The sequence below is a fragment of the Vipera ursinii genome, assembly GCF_947247035.1.
Source record: "Vipera ursinii genome assembly, chromosome: 14".
In the NCBI taxonomy this organism is placed as follows: domain Eukaryota; kingdom Metazoa; phylum Chordata; class Lepidosauria; order Squamata; family Viperidae; genus Vipera; species Vipera ursinii.
Window position 1 is genome coordinate 12,768,691 of NC_139527.1, and position 16,313 is coordinate 12,785,003.

Genomic DNA, 16,313 nt, shown 5'->3' on the forward strand with positions numbered 1-16,313 from the left:
GCAGGTTGCCGACCCGTGTCCTAGATCATACTTTAGTAACCACCATTTACTAAAGAAATGAGCTGAGATCATATAATAAGCTACACCAAAACCAAATGCACCACATTGTGGCTTAGTGATCCCTCCTTTCCCCAAATATTGCAAAGAAAAACTGACTGCTAGGCACACGGACAGAGAAAAAAAGGAAAATAATTAGTATACATTTGGGGACAAAGGAATCTGGAAATGCATCTTCCATCTTGATGGAAATCAAATGATTATTTATTTAAAAAGTTGTTTTGGCGTGGGAAAAAGAAGCTTCAGACAGCTGCCACAATTTGTCTTTAATGGACCCCCAGAGGTAGAGACTGGGGAAAGAAGGGACCCCCGGCTTGCCCAGCTAGTCCAGAGAGGGCTGCAGGCCTCAAGGAGGAGACCAGTCCTTCAGAGCGTCAGTCAGGTGGGCGGTGGTACTCTGCAGAGGTTACCAGGCTGGAGCTGTGTTGGCTAAACGCCTCATGCGCCTGCAGAGAAGAGAACAAGACTCATCATCAGCAGATACTTGGCACAATTTCAGCTTAAACTGGGAAATAGGCTGGAAGAGAAGACAGGAACAACTCCTGTGCATGTAGAATCAACCATCATTCCCATTTCAGTACATGGAATTCAGCACAATCCATGGCACAAGAACATTTTTAAGGCAAGCTCCCTGCAAACCACAAGGGCACAATTAGCCAGGGTTCCTCAGGATCAATGGGACAATCCATTGTTGTTGTTGTTGTTGTTGTTAGAACTATTAAAGTAGTATTTATTATTTTCATACATTGTTTGGTGATCCATGAGCCATCCAAAACTTTATCTGAAGACTCTGGGAATCTCTTAACCCTTCTTCTGGTCGTCAGAACTAGTTAATTCTAATTTTAAGATCTATGAAACAACTGGGAAGACAGAAAGTTTTTCACTTGTATTTGTTAATTTTATTTGCCATCTATCTCCCTGTGGGGCTACTTTAGGTGAAATACATTTGACCTCATGCAGAAAAAATAAATAATTCCACAAGCCAGGCAGTACCTTGTGTTCCGGTCTTGGTCTCGGATTTTCTTCTCCATCTCTGCATCCGTGAGGGTTTCAAGCAGAGGGCACCACTGGTCGGCATCGCCAGTGTTACGAATAGCAATCTCCACAGTTGGCAGGGGGTTCTCACTAACAGGATGACATGAGAGAGAAGAATCAGGGATAACCAAATCCTGAGCTCCAAACCTTGGAATATGGGGTCACATCCTTTTATTCTCACTCACATCCTATACGGACTGCCACATCCAGAGGAACTGGATCTGAAGTTAAGCAGACAAGTTGGCTTCAGATTGTGGAAGACACTTGGACTCCCAGGTGCAAGGAAGCAGAGATGCTGCATTACAGCCTCTAGCAGTCACAACAGCTGAACTCCACGTGGTAGGAGTGGGAAAGCTGTGCCTCTCAGAATGTCTATTCCCAACAGTCCTGAGCAGCACAGCCAAAGGAAATATTCAGCAATACCTAGAGGTCCACAAATCATCCTTCAGATCCCCCCACTTGGGGACAGGATCAGAGCATAAATACCTGAAGGCGTATGTCTTCTGATGCCAGCTCAGCTGCCCCCGGATGCTGTAAGCGATGGTGGTGACGAACTCACCACCCAGTCCAAGCTCTGAGCACAGCTTCAGGGCAAACTTCTCAGGGGAATTCTCCTTCTCAGACATATCCCACTCAAACTGGTCCACCAAGGAAATGTTCCCCACATGAATGTTGAGCTAGAAGCAGAAGACACAGGTGAAGTCTTCCATTTTTTATATGCCAGGCAAACCTGAATCTAGCCATCTCTCTCCTACGGAATCAAACTAAATTGATTCAGAGTGCTACAGACTGACCCTCAACACAAGGCCTCCATGCCTGCTGGCTGCCTTCCTCTGGAGAACAACAGATTCTATGCTCCACCTGTTTCAGGAGATTTCGGGGTGGGTAGGAAAGAAACCCCAGCAAAGAAATGGAACCATCCAGAGGTACCCAGAGGTGTCATGCAAGACAACTACTCTTGCTTGATGTCCCATCAGAACCTTCTTCATAGGACTTGCTTATTCCTATAAAAATGCATATATTTCCATCTTTCAGGATAGTTTACAATTATAATCTAAAGAAAATTCATCAAAGGTCTTTTAGCCAAACATAGAAAAATGATAGCAGTTAACGTATTAAAATAAAATCTATACTGCTTATAAAGCAAAAGTAGCAGCTGAAAATCCAACTGTTCTGCAGACTTTGGTAATGAAAATAGAGAAGCATAATAAAAAAATGAAACTCAGATTAAATATAAAGACCATTAATGATATCATTAATGAAGGAGTTTCTTTTCTTCCTTTTTACGTATTTGAGTAATTTATAAAGTTTGTAAAATATCAAAAACTAGAAAAGGTGTTTTCTCCCTTTAGGGTTAAAAAACTGAAATAATGACAATTGATAAAGATTAATGAGTAAACAGAAGCATATAAAGGTAAAGGTAAAGGTTCCCCTGCACATGCGTGCCAGTCATTTCCGACTAGCCGAAGAGCCAGCGCTTCTCCGAGGACGTCTCCGTGGTCATGTGGCCGGCATGACTAGACGCCAAAGGTGCACGGAACGCTGTTACCTTCCCACCGTAGTGGCCCCTATTTTTCTACTTGCATTTTTACGTGCTTTCGAACTGCTAGGTTGGCAGAAGCTGGGACGAGTAAGAGGTGCTCACTCTGCTACGCGGAGAGAAGCATATACTATTCCCCAAAGCAAGGAGAAGCAGAGGTTGTTAAACTGACTTTATCCAAAGAAGAGAATATATACTTAATTTTGTTTCCATTTGGAAATTGCTTTCGGATTTTGTACTTGCAATGGAGAAAAAAATGAAACTTTGATTTTGTTTTTGCTGATTAGGTAGGCTTGTTGCTATAGAAATGGCTAGTATAGACTTCCTGTTTGGCAGCCGACGGGACAACTGGGAAAAAAGTCAGTGCCTCGGCTTTCCAGTCTGGTTTCTCTTCGCCTAGCAACCCTTAAAGGGTCGGAAAGTTGCCTTGGAGGGCCACGAAGAAGGTAGGGATACTTCAGGAACTCAGATCAGGTGGCGACCGATCAGAGCGGACTGCAGACCACTCTGAAAAAGCGGAGGAAAGGCTGCCAGGTGAGCCAAGGCAGCCCTAGTTGTCTCCAGAAGGAAAGGAAGCACCACAAAACAGCTGATTCTCAACTGCGTGCCAAGGCTGGGTGAGCCAGAATTTTCTTTCCTTCTCCTTGAGGATTATAAATGTTGAGCCCCTGATGGGAAAGGGTTGAAAAGTAAAGACTCACAGAAGGATTAAAGTTAAAAGCGGCGAGTAACTACAAAGAAGGCGAAGTGCTCTTTCTAAAGAATATCAGACATTGGTAAATAAGTTGAGGAGGACATCTAGTGGCGAAAGAAGAAATGACAGTATAAATAAATAGTGAGAAATGGAAAAAATGTTTTTACAACAGTGACCTTGGAGGAGACAGCTGCAAATAACAAAAGTGCCCTGTTGTGAGATTGCAAGGGAAAAGACTTTTTAAAGTTACTTTTTTGATTTTGGCTAAACTTAGACAGATACTGTTTTGGCTTTAGACTGTAAGCTGTAAAATGAGTTCATCAAACACTACCAGACTTATGAAAAAAATCTCTTCTGCACCCTCAGTAGGACAATCTAGTCCACGGGTCGGCAACCCGCGGCTCCGGAGCCGCATGCGGCTCTTTGAGCCGTCTCCTGCGGCTCCCAGTCGCCTGGTGCGCGCGCACCTCTCCGAACGGGTGGAGGTGCGCGCGCAGCTCTCCAAACCTTCAAGGCGGCGCTTGACCCAAAGAAGCGGGAACTGGAGGGGCCACGATTTCCCCTCCAGAGGAAGAAGGCGCTGGATGCGGCCGGCTCCGCGGGGAAGGGGGAGCGGCGGCGGGGGCAACGGAAAAGCTGCAGAAACGGTAGGAGAGATGCTGACTGGCGGCGGCCTCGGAGGAGGCGGAGGGGGAGGAGGGAAGGGTGACCCGGCGGGGGGGGGTGAGCCAGAAGGAAAAGGGAAACTCATCCCGCAGAGCGGTTGCGAAAAGAGGGAGGAGATAAGCCAGCCCGGTACCTGGATCCGCTTCCTGTGTCTCCTCCGCTCTGCCATGATGTCCCCGTTTTGGTCTCCTGGTGAAGTGGGGCTGAGCCGGAAAAGGGGGATGGGGAGACCGAGGGAGGGAGGAAGGAAGAGAGAGAGAGAGACGGAGCCAGCGGGCTCACGAGGGGCAGCAACCTTGCGAGAGGCCGCGCGCAAGCCATTAGGACGCGCACGAGCCCTTGGGGAGGCAGGGCGGGAGCGCGGTCCGGCCGCTGGGCTTCCTTTCCCTCTTGTCCACATCGCTGCAAAGAATTGCGTTGTTTGGGGAATTTGTTGAATTGGAGCCATGGGCTAGTCGTGGTTAAGGCACTTGTAGGCGAAGCAAATCACAAAAGCCCCCAAATCCTTCTAAATGCAGCCCACGGGCGAGCTTCCCAAGTTGTTTTAATTTAGTTTGCACGTGGCAATAGAAATAAGCTTTTTTCCTCCTCAGCGGATCGGTGCGGTGAAGAGGCTGGGCTTCCTTCGGGGGGCCTTTCATTCCTGTACAAGGGGAAGGGGAACTCTCTGTGCTTTTGTGTGTGTGTGTGTGTGTGTGTGTGTGTGTGTGTGTGGCCCATCTGCAAAGCTGCCGAGAAAGGAGAAGCGGGATACTGGTTGGGTGGGGGAGCGGCAAAAGCGGGGGGGGGAGAGAGAGAAACGGCTCCGCCTTTGGTTCCCCCTCCTAAAGCACAGGGGCGCTAGAGAAAGTTTGGAGTTGGGTAAGGAAGCGCAAAATTCAGGAAGGAAAGCGGGGCGGCGGGCGAACGGGAGACCTGCCGACGTTTGGGGAGGTTTGGGGAGGTGCACGCCGGGGAAAAGGCTGGGAGAGGAGGGGGTCTGGGCTGGGGGGGAGGGATGGGGTGGGGGAGAAGGAGGCTTCCCGGGCTGGGGGGGAAGCAGAAGCGAGGGATCAGGACTCCTCCCGCTTGGCTGCTGCCGCCGCCGCCACCACTCCTACGGCCGCCGCCACCTGCTCTCTCGGCTGGTTGCTTTCTGCTTCTCTCACCTGCCCTGCCCCCCCCGCCTGCCCTCCTTCCTGCCTTCCTTCCCTCCGCCTCGCCTTCCCCGCTCCCGCGTTTTCCCTCTCCCCGCCTCGGATTCGGGGTGATTCCCCGGGAGAGGGCGATGGGATTCCAGCAAGCTTTCAAGCCTTCTCGGCGGTCTCCGGCACGGCTCAGGAAGCGTTTCTGTGCCGCCCGGCCGGAGCCTTTGCCTCCTTCCCTCCCCCAAGCGAGGCGTCCTTTTTCAAGTTGCAAAACCAAGCGGGGTGAAGCGGGCTGTCGGGAAAGACATTGCCGCCTCCTCCTCCAGCGGCGACACCTCCGGTCGGGCCCTGGTGGCGGAGGAGGCAGTGGCAGAGGCGGCCGCAGCACCGGCAGCCTTCCTAGCAGCGGCAGAGACAGAGGCGGCGGCGGAGGAGGAGGAGGAGGCGGCGGCTGCAGAGGCAGCTTCCTGGCGGTCTTCTTCCTCTTGGCTTCCTGCCTCTCCGCCCGCGGTGCAAGCTCGGATGTTACGGGGCTGGCCAGCCCGGACTGGGTCGGGCGAGTCGATCACCTCCTCCTCCTCCTTCTCCCGCTCCCTCTCCTCTCCAGGATGACCCTCCTGAATGTCTTTCCCGACAGCCCGCTTCACCCCGCTTGGTTTTGCAACTTGAAAAAGGACGCCTCGCTTGGGGGAGGGAAGGAGGCAAAGGCTCCGGCCGGGCGGCACAGAAACGCTTCCTGAGCTGTGCCAGAGACCGCCGAGAAGGCTTGAAAGCTTGCTGGAATCCCATCGCCCTCTCCCGGGGAATCACCCCGAATCCGAGGCGGGGAGAGGGAAAACGCGGGAGCGGGGAAGGCGAGGCGGAGGGAAGGAAGGCAGGAAGGAGGGCAGGCGGGGGGCAGGGCAGGTGAGAGAAGCAGAAAGCAACCAGCCGAGAGAGCAGGTGGCGGCGGCCGTAGGAGTGGTGGCGGCGGCGGCAGCAGCCAAGCGGGAGGAGTCCTGATCCCTCGCTTCTGCCTCCCCCCCAGCCCGGACCCCCTCCTCTCCCAGCCTTTTCCCCGGCGTGCACCTCCCCAAACCTCCCCAAACGTCGGCAGGTCTCCCGTTCGCCCGCCGCCCCGCTTTCCTTCCTGAATTTTGCGCTTCCTTACCCAACTCCAAACTCCGCCGGCAGAGGCTCGATCTGCCGTTCTGCAAGCCTCCGCCGCCGGTTAATACCCTGTATTCAGCTCTGGGAAGTGGGAGGGAGGGGGAGTTTGGGGGGAGGGGGAGCTCCACGGTGCAAAAATAAAGCCCTGCCGCTCTTCGCGTTGCTTGCCCGACTGGCTGTCACGGGACCAGCCCTGCCCCCATCCACCTCCAGTATGGATGGCTCTGCCAAAAGAAAAGCAGCCGAAGCAAGTCTCCCATTGAGAGAATGGGGCAGCGGCGGCTTGCAAAACGGCGGATCCAGCCTCTGCCGGCGGCAGAGGCTGGATCCGCGCTCTGCAAGCCTCTGCCGCCAGCAGAGGCTCGATCCGCCATTCTGCAAGCTGCAAGCGTGTCTGCCGGCAGAGGCTGGATCCGCCTTTTGCAAGCCTCCGCCGCCCCATTCTCTCAATGGGAGGCTTGCTTCGGCTGCTTTTCTTTTGGCAGAGGCCGCAGAGCCATCCATACTGGAGGTGGATGGGGGCAGGGCTGGTGCACGTTTTGCCTTGTTTTGCGCATGCGCGTGCGTGCATGCACGCGCGTGCACATTTTGCGGCTCGCACTTTTTTGTGTTTGTGACGGAACCGGTTCTGAGTGGCTCTTTGCCTTTTTCCGGTTGCCGACCCCTGATCTAGTCCAACAACACAGGGATCTATTGAAGCAATGTTGTGAAAAAATAAGCACTGCTCAAAGCGAAACACAGACTTCATTAAAACTGCTTCAAGAGATGATGCAAAGAAATCAAGAGATGATGCAAAGTAATCAAGAGATGATGCAGAGAAAATCATTTACGATGGTTACGGTGTCCTGGGGGGGTCACATGTTGACCATTTGAAATCTTCCCAGTTGGCTTCTGACAAGCAAAGTCAATGGGGGAATAAGGATTTCTTTCATGACCATGTGATTCACTTAAAAACTGCAGTGATTCACTTAACAAAAAATCTGTAGGACTCAGTTGACCACTGTCTTGTTTAACAGTGGAAATTCTGGCCCAAATTGTGGTTGTAAGTCAAGGACTTACTGCTATCATATGTTGAATACATTATGCCAAGATCAAGCTCTCTGGAGAGCCAATAGATGTCTCCCTACAGCTCCACAGTAAGATGGGACAGTTGATGGAAGAAGTCAGTAGACCTGACATTGTTAGCAGAACTGCTGTGGAGCAGCATGTGGTCTGTAGCAAGGAAGGCCCGATGAAAGATGGGAACAAAGTTGCTCTTTGTCAGAGGGGCTTCTGTCCACTTTGTTATATGAAGTCAGGACTAAAGAAGCCAAACAACCAAAACAGAACTAATGAGTGATGAATGAATGTGAATGCAGGAAGAAGTACTCTGAACTATTTTACCATACAGATAAAAACAAATGAGTAGACTACAAAACCAATAAAGAAGAGATGACTAAGTTGAGAGAAAGGGAAAGGCAGAGACCGTGGCTTTTGTACAGAGGTGATGAGATCCTCAAAAAGAGTGAGGTAAGAACTTCTGGTTTTGCACTGTAGCACGCGACCAAGGGATTGCAGAGTTCTGCACCCCAGGGCTAGTTCTGCCCTGGCAGGGGACCCTAACTGGACCCTAAAGTCACCCCAGAGAGGCAATGAAGAGAGACATCCAGATGATTGCAGAACGACGGCGGTCATCCCGCTCAATCCAAGGGAACCCCTCTAACTTGACAGGAGAAAGGCTGGCTACACCTCAGTGACCAGCCCAAGCTACTTGCAGCCAAAGTCGAAAGGCACCAACCAGAACAGCAGTGAACAGTTTGCTTGAAACTGGGTGGGAAATTTGATCTTCTGTTTTGTATCTGATTTTCTGGAAAAGATCTCCAAGAAGAAAAAATCCTCCCAAGGTGAGAAGGGAGGGCCCCAACCCTCCCACAGATGGAAGCGGCGAATTAAACTCTTATGGGGAACAAAAATATACTGAAATGAGGTCGAAAATACTACAGTCTGGACAAATTTGAAAACTAAGAAAACTGTTAAAATTCCATACCTGAAAAAATATTGATAAAATTATATTAAAAGAATAACAATTGTTTGCTTTAAAAGTTGGAAAATGAACAGCTACCGACCCCTAGTGGAAGACTAAAGAAAAGTATAGTTGCACTGACTCAGAATTTGGCAAGATGCCCAGAAATAGCAAAAAACAGCTGGGAACAAAGCATTGGGCTATCTAATACAGAGTGAAACTAAATGTGTTTAGAAACTGTTGACTTTTGGGATTATAAACACACTGAGCTGCATTTTTAAGTTTAAGAACTGTTTGCAGAGAAAGAAAAACTTTGGCCTTTGGCTAATCTTCTAAAGGGAAGTCACTGGAAAGCTTTCAAGTGGTTAAACATTTTGGACTGAAATCTTGGTTGGTTGATAATCATAAGATCTCTGAAAAAAAGAACTGTTACAAAACACTCTTTTCAGTGGTGCTTTGATAATAGAAATGTATTAGATAACAAAAACTATATATAAAGATAAGAACTACACAAGATTTGGTTGTTTGGATTTTAAGATGGGCTTGTTTGATAAAGCTAATTAAAGAGACTATGGCATCGGTGAAAGACTACCCAAAGGAGGGAGACAAAATAGATGTTGCATATTTATCTAAAGGTGACAGAAAACCACACCTAACACCTCCTCCTGAAGACCCCAGCGTGGAACATCAGAGACATCTGCAGGAATAATGACTCAAGACAAAGCAAATACATTCCAGGAGAAAATATATGCAATGCTGTGACAGATTCAAACAACAATTGTCTTAAATCATGAGATTAAAAACAACTTTGATAACATAAATGAACATATCTCTAATCTAAACTCACAATTAAACAACACTCAAAAAATAAGCACACATTCAAAATGAGCAGGAGGCAGAGTTTAGAAAAACTTTATAAAATATATATAAACATGATACATACAGTTTCATTCAGCTCTGGGGAACATCAACAACTCTTAACTTGGAGATCAGAAAAACAACAACACAGAGAAGACAAAGACACGCCCAGGCTGGATCACATGCCTCACACAGCCAGTTCCTTTGCAATGAAGCTAAGATCATCCACAAATGCTAATAATTGGCAATCCCCACCCACTATATGCAACCATCAGTCTTACAATTCTTGAACCCAAGACCCTTCAATGCCACATCTAAACAGATGTTCCAGTTTCTGACTGATTGCTTCAGCCCATAAATGGCCTTATTCAGTTTATACACAGTGCCAGGCTTTTTACTTTCATACCCTGGTGCTTGAACCATGTAAATTTCTTCTTCCAACTCTGTATTGAGGAATGCTGTGGTTATATCAAAGTACCAAATTTTATGCCCATTGCCAACACTTATAGTTTCACTTTTTTTTTTGTGCCAACCTTATAGTTTCACTTTTTACCATTGGTGCAAATACCTCATCCAAGTGCACATTTTTCTTCTGTGAAAACCCCTGTGCCACTAATCTTGCCTTATAGTGGACTTCATTGTTGGGTAACACTTTCTTTTTGTATATCCATTTACATCCTACAGCTTTGTAGCCTTGTGGCAGTCATAGAGGTGAACACTTTATGTTCATCCATGGATTTAATTTCTTTGTCTATGGCCTCTTTCCACTTCACTTGCTCCACTTTGGTAGTGCCAATACTTCCTGATAGTTTCTTGGCTCATACCATACATCACACACCTTTACTTTCCCAGCAGAATACCTGTTAGGTGGAATCCCCTTGTTTCATCGCTCTGACCTGTGTGGCATTGACTGCTCTTGATTGTCAACCCTTTCCTGCTTCATATCAGTCACCATCTTCTTCTAACTCGTTTGCTTGTCCTTTTTCAGCTTCTCCTCCCTGAACGCTGACACCACCACTAAGTGAGTCACCATCACTAAGTGGATCATCCCCAGAATTGGCATCAATTCTGCCCCAATTCTGCTCTGCAAAGCTAGCAGATCTGGAAATTACAATACTTCTGCTTTCATCACTAAAGCGATAGCTCTTTGAGCCAGGCTCATAGCCCATAAACCTGAACTTTATAGCCTTTAGTTGCCCTTTTTTCCTAATTGCCTTTGGAATATGCACCCAATGCATTGCTTCCAAACACCCTTAAATGTGCTAGAGATGGCTTTCTCCCATATAGCACAGCATATATGGAGTATCATTTATAGAGGAACTCCACAGCCTATTGACCAAATAATTAGCAGTCAACATGGCTTCGCCCCAATATGACCTGCTCAGACCAGAATTCTCCAGCACTGAGTCTTTCTGCAAGACTCCATTCCCTCTTTCAGCCATGTCATTCTCAGCTGCTGTGTAAGGATTTGTGTGTCTATGTCTTATTCCTAGCTGTCCCAACCAATGTTGAAAACTTGTTGACATGAATTCTGAACCCATCAGTTTTCAGCTGACATACCTGCTGCCTATATCTTCTTTCTGCGAAGCTTATCCATTGCTTGAACTTCTGCAGCACCTCTGTTTTGCTTTTCAGCAAATAGCAGAACCAAATCTGCTATGGTCATCTACAATGACCAGCGCATACCTGGCTCCTCCCAAGCTGGCTTGCATTGGTCCTACTAAATCTGCATGTATCAGCTCTAGAACCCTTGTTGTCTGCCTTGTGCTCTTCTTGCTTACTGGGAACACCTTGGATTTCGATGATTTACATACTGCACAGTCTACGTATATCTTACACCCTTTTAAGGTTAATCCCTCTGCAAACTCTGGCATCCTATGCAACACTCTGAAGCTGGCATGAGGGTGGAGGTGCTGGGGGGGGTTTGGTTGGTGCTGATCTACAATTTGATTGCATCCATCAAAACCAGAATACACACAGCCTTAAATCCAAGGGGCAACCCCACCCCACTCCCTGGGTATGCACATAACTAGAGTCCGGCATCCCTGCTGGCTGTCTTGCCCTGCAGGCTGACTTCAGCCAGGATGCCGGCACTGGCTGTTTCCTGTGCGCACACCTGGGGGCCAGGACAGAGGTGGCAGGGCAGCTCCTTGCTGGTTCCAGTGGATCTTAGTTTGAGTGTGTTCTGGCTTTGATGGACGCAACCAGGTTGTAGATCAGCACCCCACCACCACCAGCACCTCCAGCCTTGCAGCCACGAGGCATCCCTTTCAACAGGACCGCCCCCACCCACTCACATAGTATAGGAATGGCCAGCAGCAGCATATTAGTGCTGGCAATCCCTCCCCCTCCCATCACCCCCTCCTGAGTGCAGGGGAAGGAAAGAGATGAGAAGGCAAAGGAAGGAAGGGAGGGAGCGTGGAAGGGAGGGAGGGAAAAAGGGAGGGAGGAAGGAACACGCCCACCCAGTAGGCCACGCCCATCCTAGCCATACCCACCCAGTAAACCACACCCATCCTAGCCACACCCACCCGGCCCCCCAAGGGCAACCACAATGCTGATGTGGCCCTCAATGAAATTGAGTTTGACACCCCTGACCTAGAGGAGGGAGACAAAATAAGATGTTGTATATTTATCTAAAAGTGACAGAAAACCACACCTAACACCTCCTCCTGAAGACCCCAGTGTGGAACATAAGAGATCTGCAAAAATAATGACTCAAGAGAAAACAAATACATTCCAGGAAAAAATATATGCAATGCTGTGACAGATTCAAACGGCAATTGTCTTAAATCATGATGAGGTTCAAAACAACTTTGATAACATAAATGGACATATCTCTAACCTAAACTCACAATAACGCTCAAAAATAAGGATAAAGAATGAACAAATAAATCTGACAATAGAACACAAATCATAGGAAAATGACTTAAATATAAAAGCTACAAATGAAGAGAACTACAACTTAATACAAACAAAAGAAAATCAGCAAAATTTTGCTATAGCAAAGGAAATAAAAAAGATGTTTTATCTTCCAGGACTTCAAAACAAACTTGAGGACAAAAAAAGAAGATTTAATAAAATGGAGAATCATTAAAGCATGGGAGACAAAAAATGAATATTCTACTCAGTTTGTCTTTTGTATCCCCAACAATATCTGCAAAATACAATTTGATAAGCTAAACTTACTGATTTGGAAAGCAACCCGGCAAAAGCAGATGATCAGAATTAGATTTAAGAGATGTGATTCAATGTACCAGATGGAATACTATATGACTAAATACCTGTTTAAATACAGTTAAAAAAATACAGTTTGCATTTAAAGAGGCCCCATAGTAAGATTGCTAGATAGTGCATTCTATGATTAAATACTTGTTTGAACGTGGTCAAAAGAATAGTTAAAGCTTGGATATAAAAGGGATAAAATATATAAGAAGTATAATATTTTTATAATATATGAAATGTAAAAATATTGAGACGGTGTATTTGAATGAAAAGTTTGGATATTCAAAGGTAATGAATTTTGAGAAAATTATAATTGATAAGAGTGGTTTCAATACTGAGGGGAAATAAAGCTTAAATAAGAATCTTGAAAACAGGACATATAATGACAATGACTTCTATAAATACAATTGAAACATAAGCTGATTAGAAACAATGTTATATGATATGATATGTTGATGTTATTTGAATTTAAATACTTGAAAAATGTTTATACCCGAGTATATTATTGAAAGTATTAAGAATTATATTTCTGTAACGTAGACAAAAGGAGAATATTGCTGGAAGAAGAGAGGATCAAGGAAATATGTTATCAGCTAACATATTGATCAACTATAGAAAATAATTGTTTTTAAATATATGAACCCAGACAACACATTGTTCACTAAGCACTAAAGATTGTTATAAAAAATAATAAAGTATATTTTAAAAAAAGAGTGAGGTGAGAACTTAAATCATTGGTGTATGGGCTGGAAGAAAAATGATTTTCAAAGACAGAAAATTACAGAGATGCAACAATTGGTGTGGGAAAAACCTGCCGTGTTTCCTTTTCTCCGGTCTCTAGTCTTTGTTTTCCTTTCCTCTATGCTCTGCATCGCTAAGGCCATGTCTTTACACACAAGAGAGCTTTGTGGGACTTTTCCTGCTGCCTCCCCTCTCCTTGCCTTAATGATGACCCGCTGATCTGACTGGTCCTCCAGGATGCTGTCGGTAGGGTACGACTCTATTTGCTGTCGGATTGCAGATGCGATCGCAGGAACAAAAGTGAGGGGATTCAAATCCAAGTCATCACAGAGAATCTCTGAAAACATTTCTGGAGTCATCAGTTTTTCTGATGGAAACAAAAAGCCCATGTTATTAGGCAAACGCCACGGCCACACTTGCCTCTGAGCTACAGTACTCTAAAGCACGTTTGTAAGGCTACAAGAAAAAGTTTTGTTTCTGCTTAATTGGTTAATGGAATGACTATGGAGATTCTCAATCATGCAGGTCATGGTTGTCCCAAAGGTGCTTTTTCAAGAGGCAACTGGACTTTCTTGTTTTTCTTTGAAGAAGTTTTGCTTCTCATCCAAGAAGCTTCTTCAGCTCCCCACCATTAGTCAGAGCTGAAGAAGCTTCTTGGATGAGAAGTGAAACGTCTTCAAAGAAAAACCTTTGGGGCTAATGGAATTTACTTAAAACACAGTATATACAGTATATTCACAGGCAAAAAGTCTTTCAAAACATAGTTCTATGAAGCTTTCATTTCTAACACTAACAAAATCAAGATTGTACACAGGAGTGTAAAAAGATACCAGCTAGGTGTGATGAGTTCAAGCACATGCTGCAGTTGCCTTATTAAGGGCCCTAAGATAAATCTGTTTGTGCTGCTTTGGTTTCAATGGTTTCATTCCAAAGCTTTGTCTGAGCATGCTGATTGGTGCAGTTAAAAAGAAAATATTTTCTGGTTTACTGATTTACCCGAAAATGTCAAAACCCTTTATAAAACTGCTGCCATTTTCTGTTCAGTTAGAAAAACTCAAATGTGTACACTTTCCAATCTGAAGAGTAGACTAAATGTATTTTTAGCAAAAAACCATATCTGCTCATGAATGCTTTCAATGCCTAGAATCAGGATTATTTGCATATCTTTCTTTACAAACCATTCATATTCCACGTAAAAGCATCTCTCAGTTTCTGCCCATCAATTTCCATGTCCAGCCGGATTGGGACCAGCACCTCTGGTTGTGAGGCGTTTTCATGGATCACTGCTGGGTCGTGGTCATCAAAGCTGGAAAAAAATAGTAGGACCACCACTGAATTAGACATAGTAGACACCAGGGCAAGAGAGGGCAGATTCAAGGAGCAGGAATCAGGAGGGCTCCGGAGAAGATTCTACCCTTGCAGGAGAAGAAACCTGCATATTCTGGCATATCCTGTTAATTTTCTTAATTTAATTAGGACTACAACTGCTATATATTTGTGAAACCACTGGAGATAAAACAGCATTAGTGCAGTTAATCACATGATTATTTTTCATCCGATATATTAGAACCCTTGCCAAACAGGCTGTTGAGCTCGACTAAACAATTTGGTAAATTTTCTTCAGTAATTTGCCAACCCAATCTTGTCATTGTTTTAAAATGTTAGGGTTATCATAAAATAATTTCTTCTCCTCTTATGATACCATTAGGAGCTTGCCATAAATGTCCACTCTCTCCTCTCCAACTTCAGAACACTGCCTAAGAAAAGAAAAGAAGGTGGAACATTATTATAAATTAAGAATAGAATAGAATAGAATAGAATAGAATAGAATAGAATAGAATAGAATAGAATAGAATAGAATAGAATAGAATAGAATAGAATAGAATAGAATAGAATAGAATAGAACAGAACAGAATGCAAGCTGGAAGGGACCTTGGATTCTTCTAGTCCAGCCCTCTGCTCAAGCAGGAGAACCTATACCATCTCAGACAAGTGACTGTCTAGCCTCTTCTTATAAATCTCCAGTGATGGAGCACCCACAATTTCTAGAGGCAAGCTATTCCACTGATCTTTCCTAGGTTCTCTCTAAGTTTGTTAAAGTTAGCTCTTTTGAAGTTCAAGACCCTGGTTGGATTGTTTTCTGTTGCTAGTGTTTGCATTATATTAAATTCCAGTATGGTATGGTCACTTTTACCCAAGCTTCCAGTAACTTCAACTCCCTCTATCATTTCTTTTCTATTAGTAAGAATTAAGTCCAGTATGTCTTTATGTCTAGTTCCGTCCTCCACCTTTTGGATGACAAAGTTGTCGGCTAGGTTGGTTAGGAATCTGTTTGATCTCCTGCTCACTGCAGTTTGTCTCCCAGTTGATATCTCGATAGTTGAAGTCTCCCATTACTATTGTGGTATGCTTCCTACATACATTTGTTAACTGGTTGGCAAAGAATTCATATATCTCTTCTGATTGGTTGGGTGGTCTGTAATATACACCTATGATAATGTCCCTTTTTTCTCTTTTATATTGACTCATATGCATTCTGGAGATTTTATTTTTGATCAGCTGCATTTCTATAAATATATAGTGTTCTCTTATACATAGTGCACTCCCCCTCCTCTTTTTGTAGACCTGTTTCTTTTGAACAGTTTGTATCCATGCATCAGTCCATTCCATTCATGGGTTTCGTCCAACCAGGTTTCTATAATAACAACTATGTCATACCCTCACTTGTGTACTATTGCTTCTAGTTCACCCTGTTTGTTCCCCAAGCTTTGAGCATTTGTATGTAAGCATTTAAGACTTTTATGCCTGTCCGTTGGCATGTTTCCTGCATCTCCTGAATGTTGATTTTTTCTTTTTTCTCAACTCTGCCCACCTCATTGATTTGTTTTCTTGGGATTTATGGTTTTTGGGTTCTAGAGCTTCTGAAAATTGGTAACCCTTCCCCCTCAATTTTAGTTTGAAGTCCTCCTGATGATTTGGACCAGTCTTTTTCTCTGTTTTTGTGAGGTGCAGCCCATCCCTTGCCAAGTCTTTCATGTAGGAAATGCAGTCCATGATTTAGGAAACCAAAGTTTTCTTGACACCAACCCTTTAGCCAATGGTTTATTTCTAGAATTCTTTTTTCCCTCAATGGTTGGCGTTTCGTTGGGAGTACTGTGAGAACACTACTTGTGCTCTTAGCTTAACTTTATTGCCTAGTGATTGAGTCGTCATGATACC

At 45.2% G+C, this 16,313-nt stretch overlaps 1 protein-coding gene across 3 annotated transcripts in view; it reads right to left on the bottom strand.

Moving 5' to 3' along the window:
* Positions 1-225: 225 nt before the first annotated feature.
* SMARCB1 (SWI/SNF related BAF chromatin remodeling complex subunit B1) overlaps positions 226-16,313 on the bottom strand; it is a 41,507-nt gene continuing 25,419 nt past the window's right edge. Inside the window, exons 6-11 of one of the 3 annotated variants that reach the window (XM_083373460.1) lie at positions 14,273-14,400; positions 13,295-13,461; positions 1,579-1,769; positions 1,278-1,313; positions 1,051-1,182; positions 226-503 (exon numbers count right to left, since the gene is read on the bottom strand). In XM_083373460.1, coding sequence (XP_083229586.1) covers positions 464-503; positions 1,051-1,182; positions 1,278-1,313; positions 1,579-1,769; positions 13,295-13,461; positions 14,273-14,400 — 694 coding nt within the window. In that variant the 3' untranslated portion in view covers positions 226-463. Of the gene's footprint in view, positions 504-1,050; positions 1,183-1,277; positions 1,480-1,578; positions 1,770-13,294; positions 13,462-14,272; positions 14,401-16,313 lie in introns of those variants that run through there. The other 2 variants (XM_083373461.1, XM_083373462.1) reach the window with 2 other exon arrangements.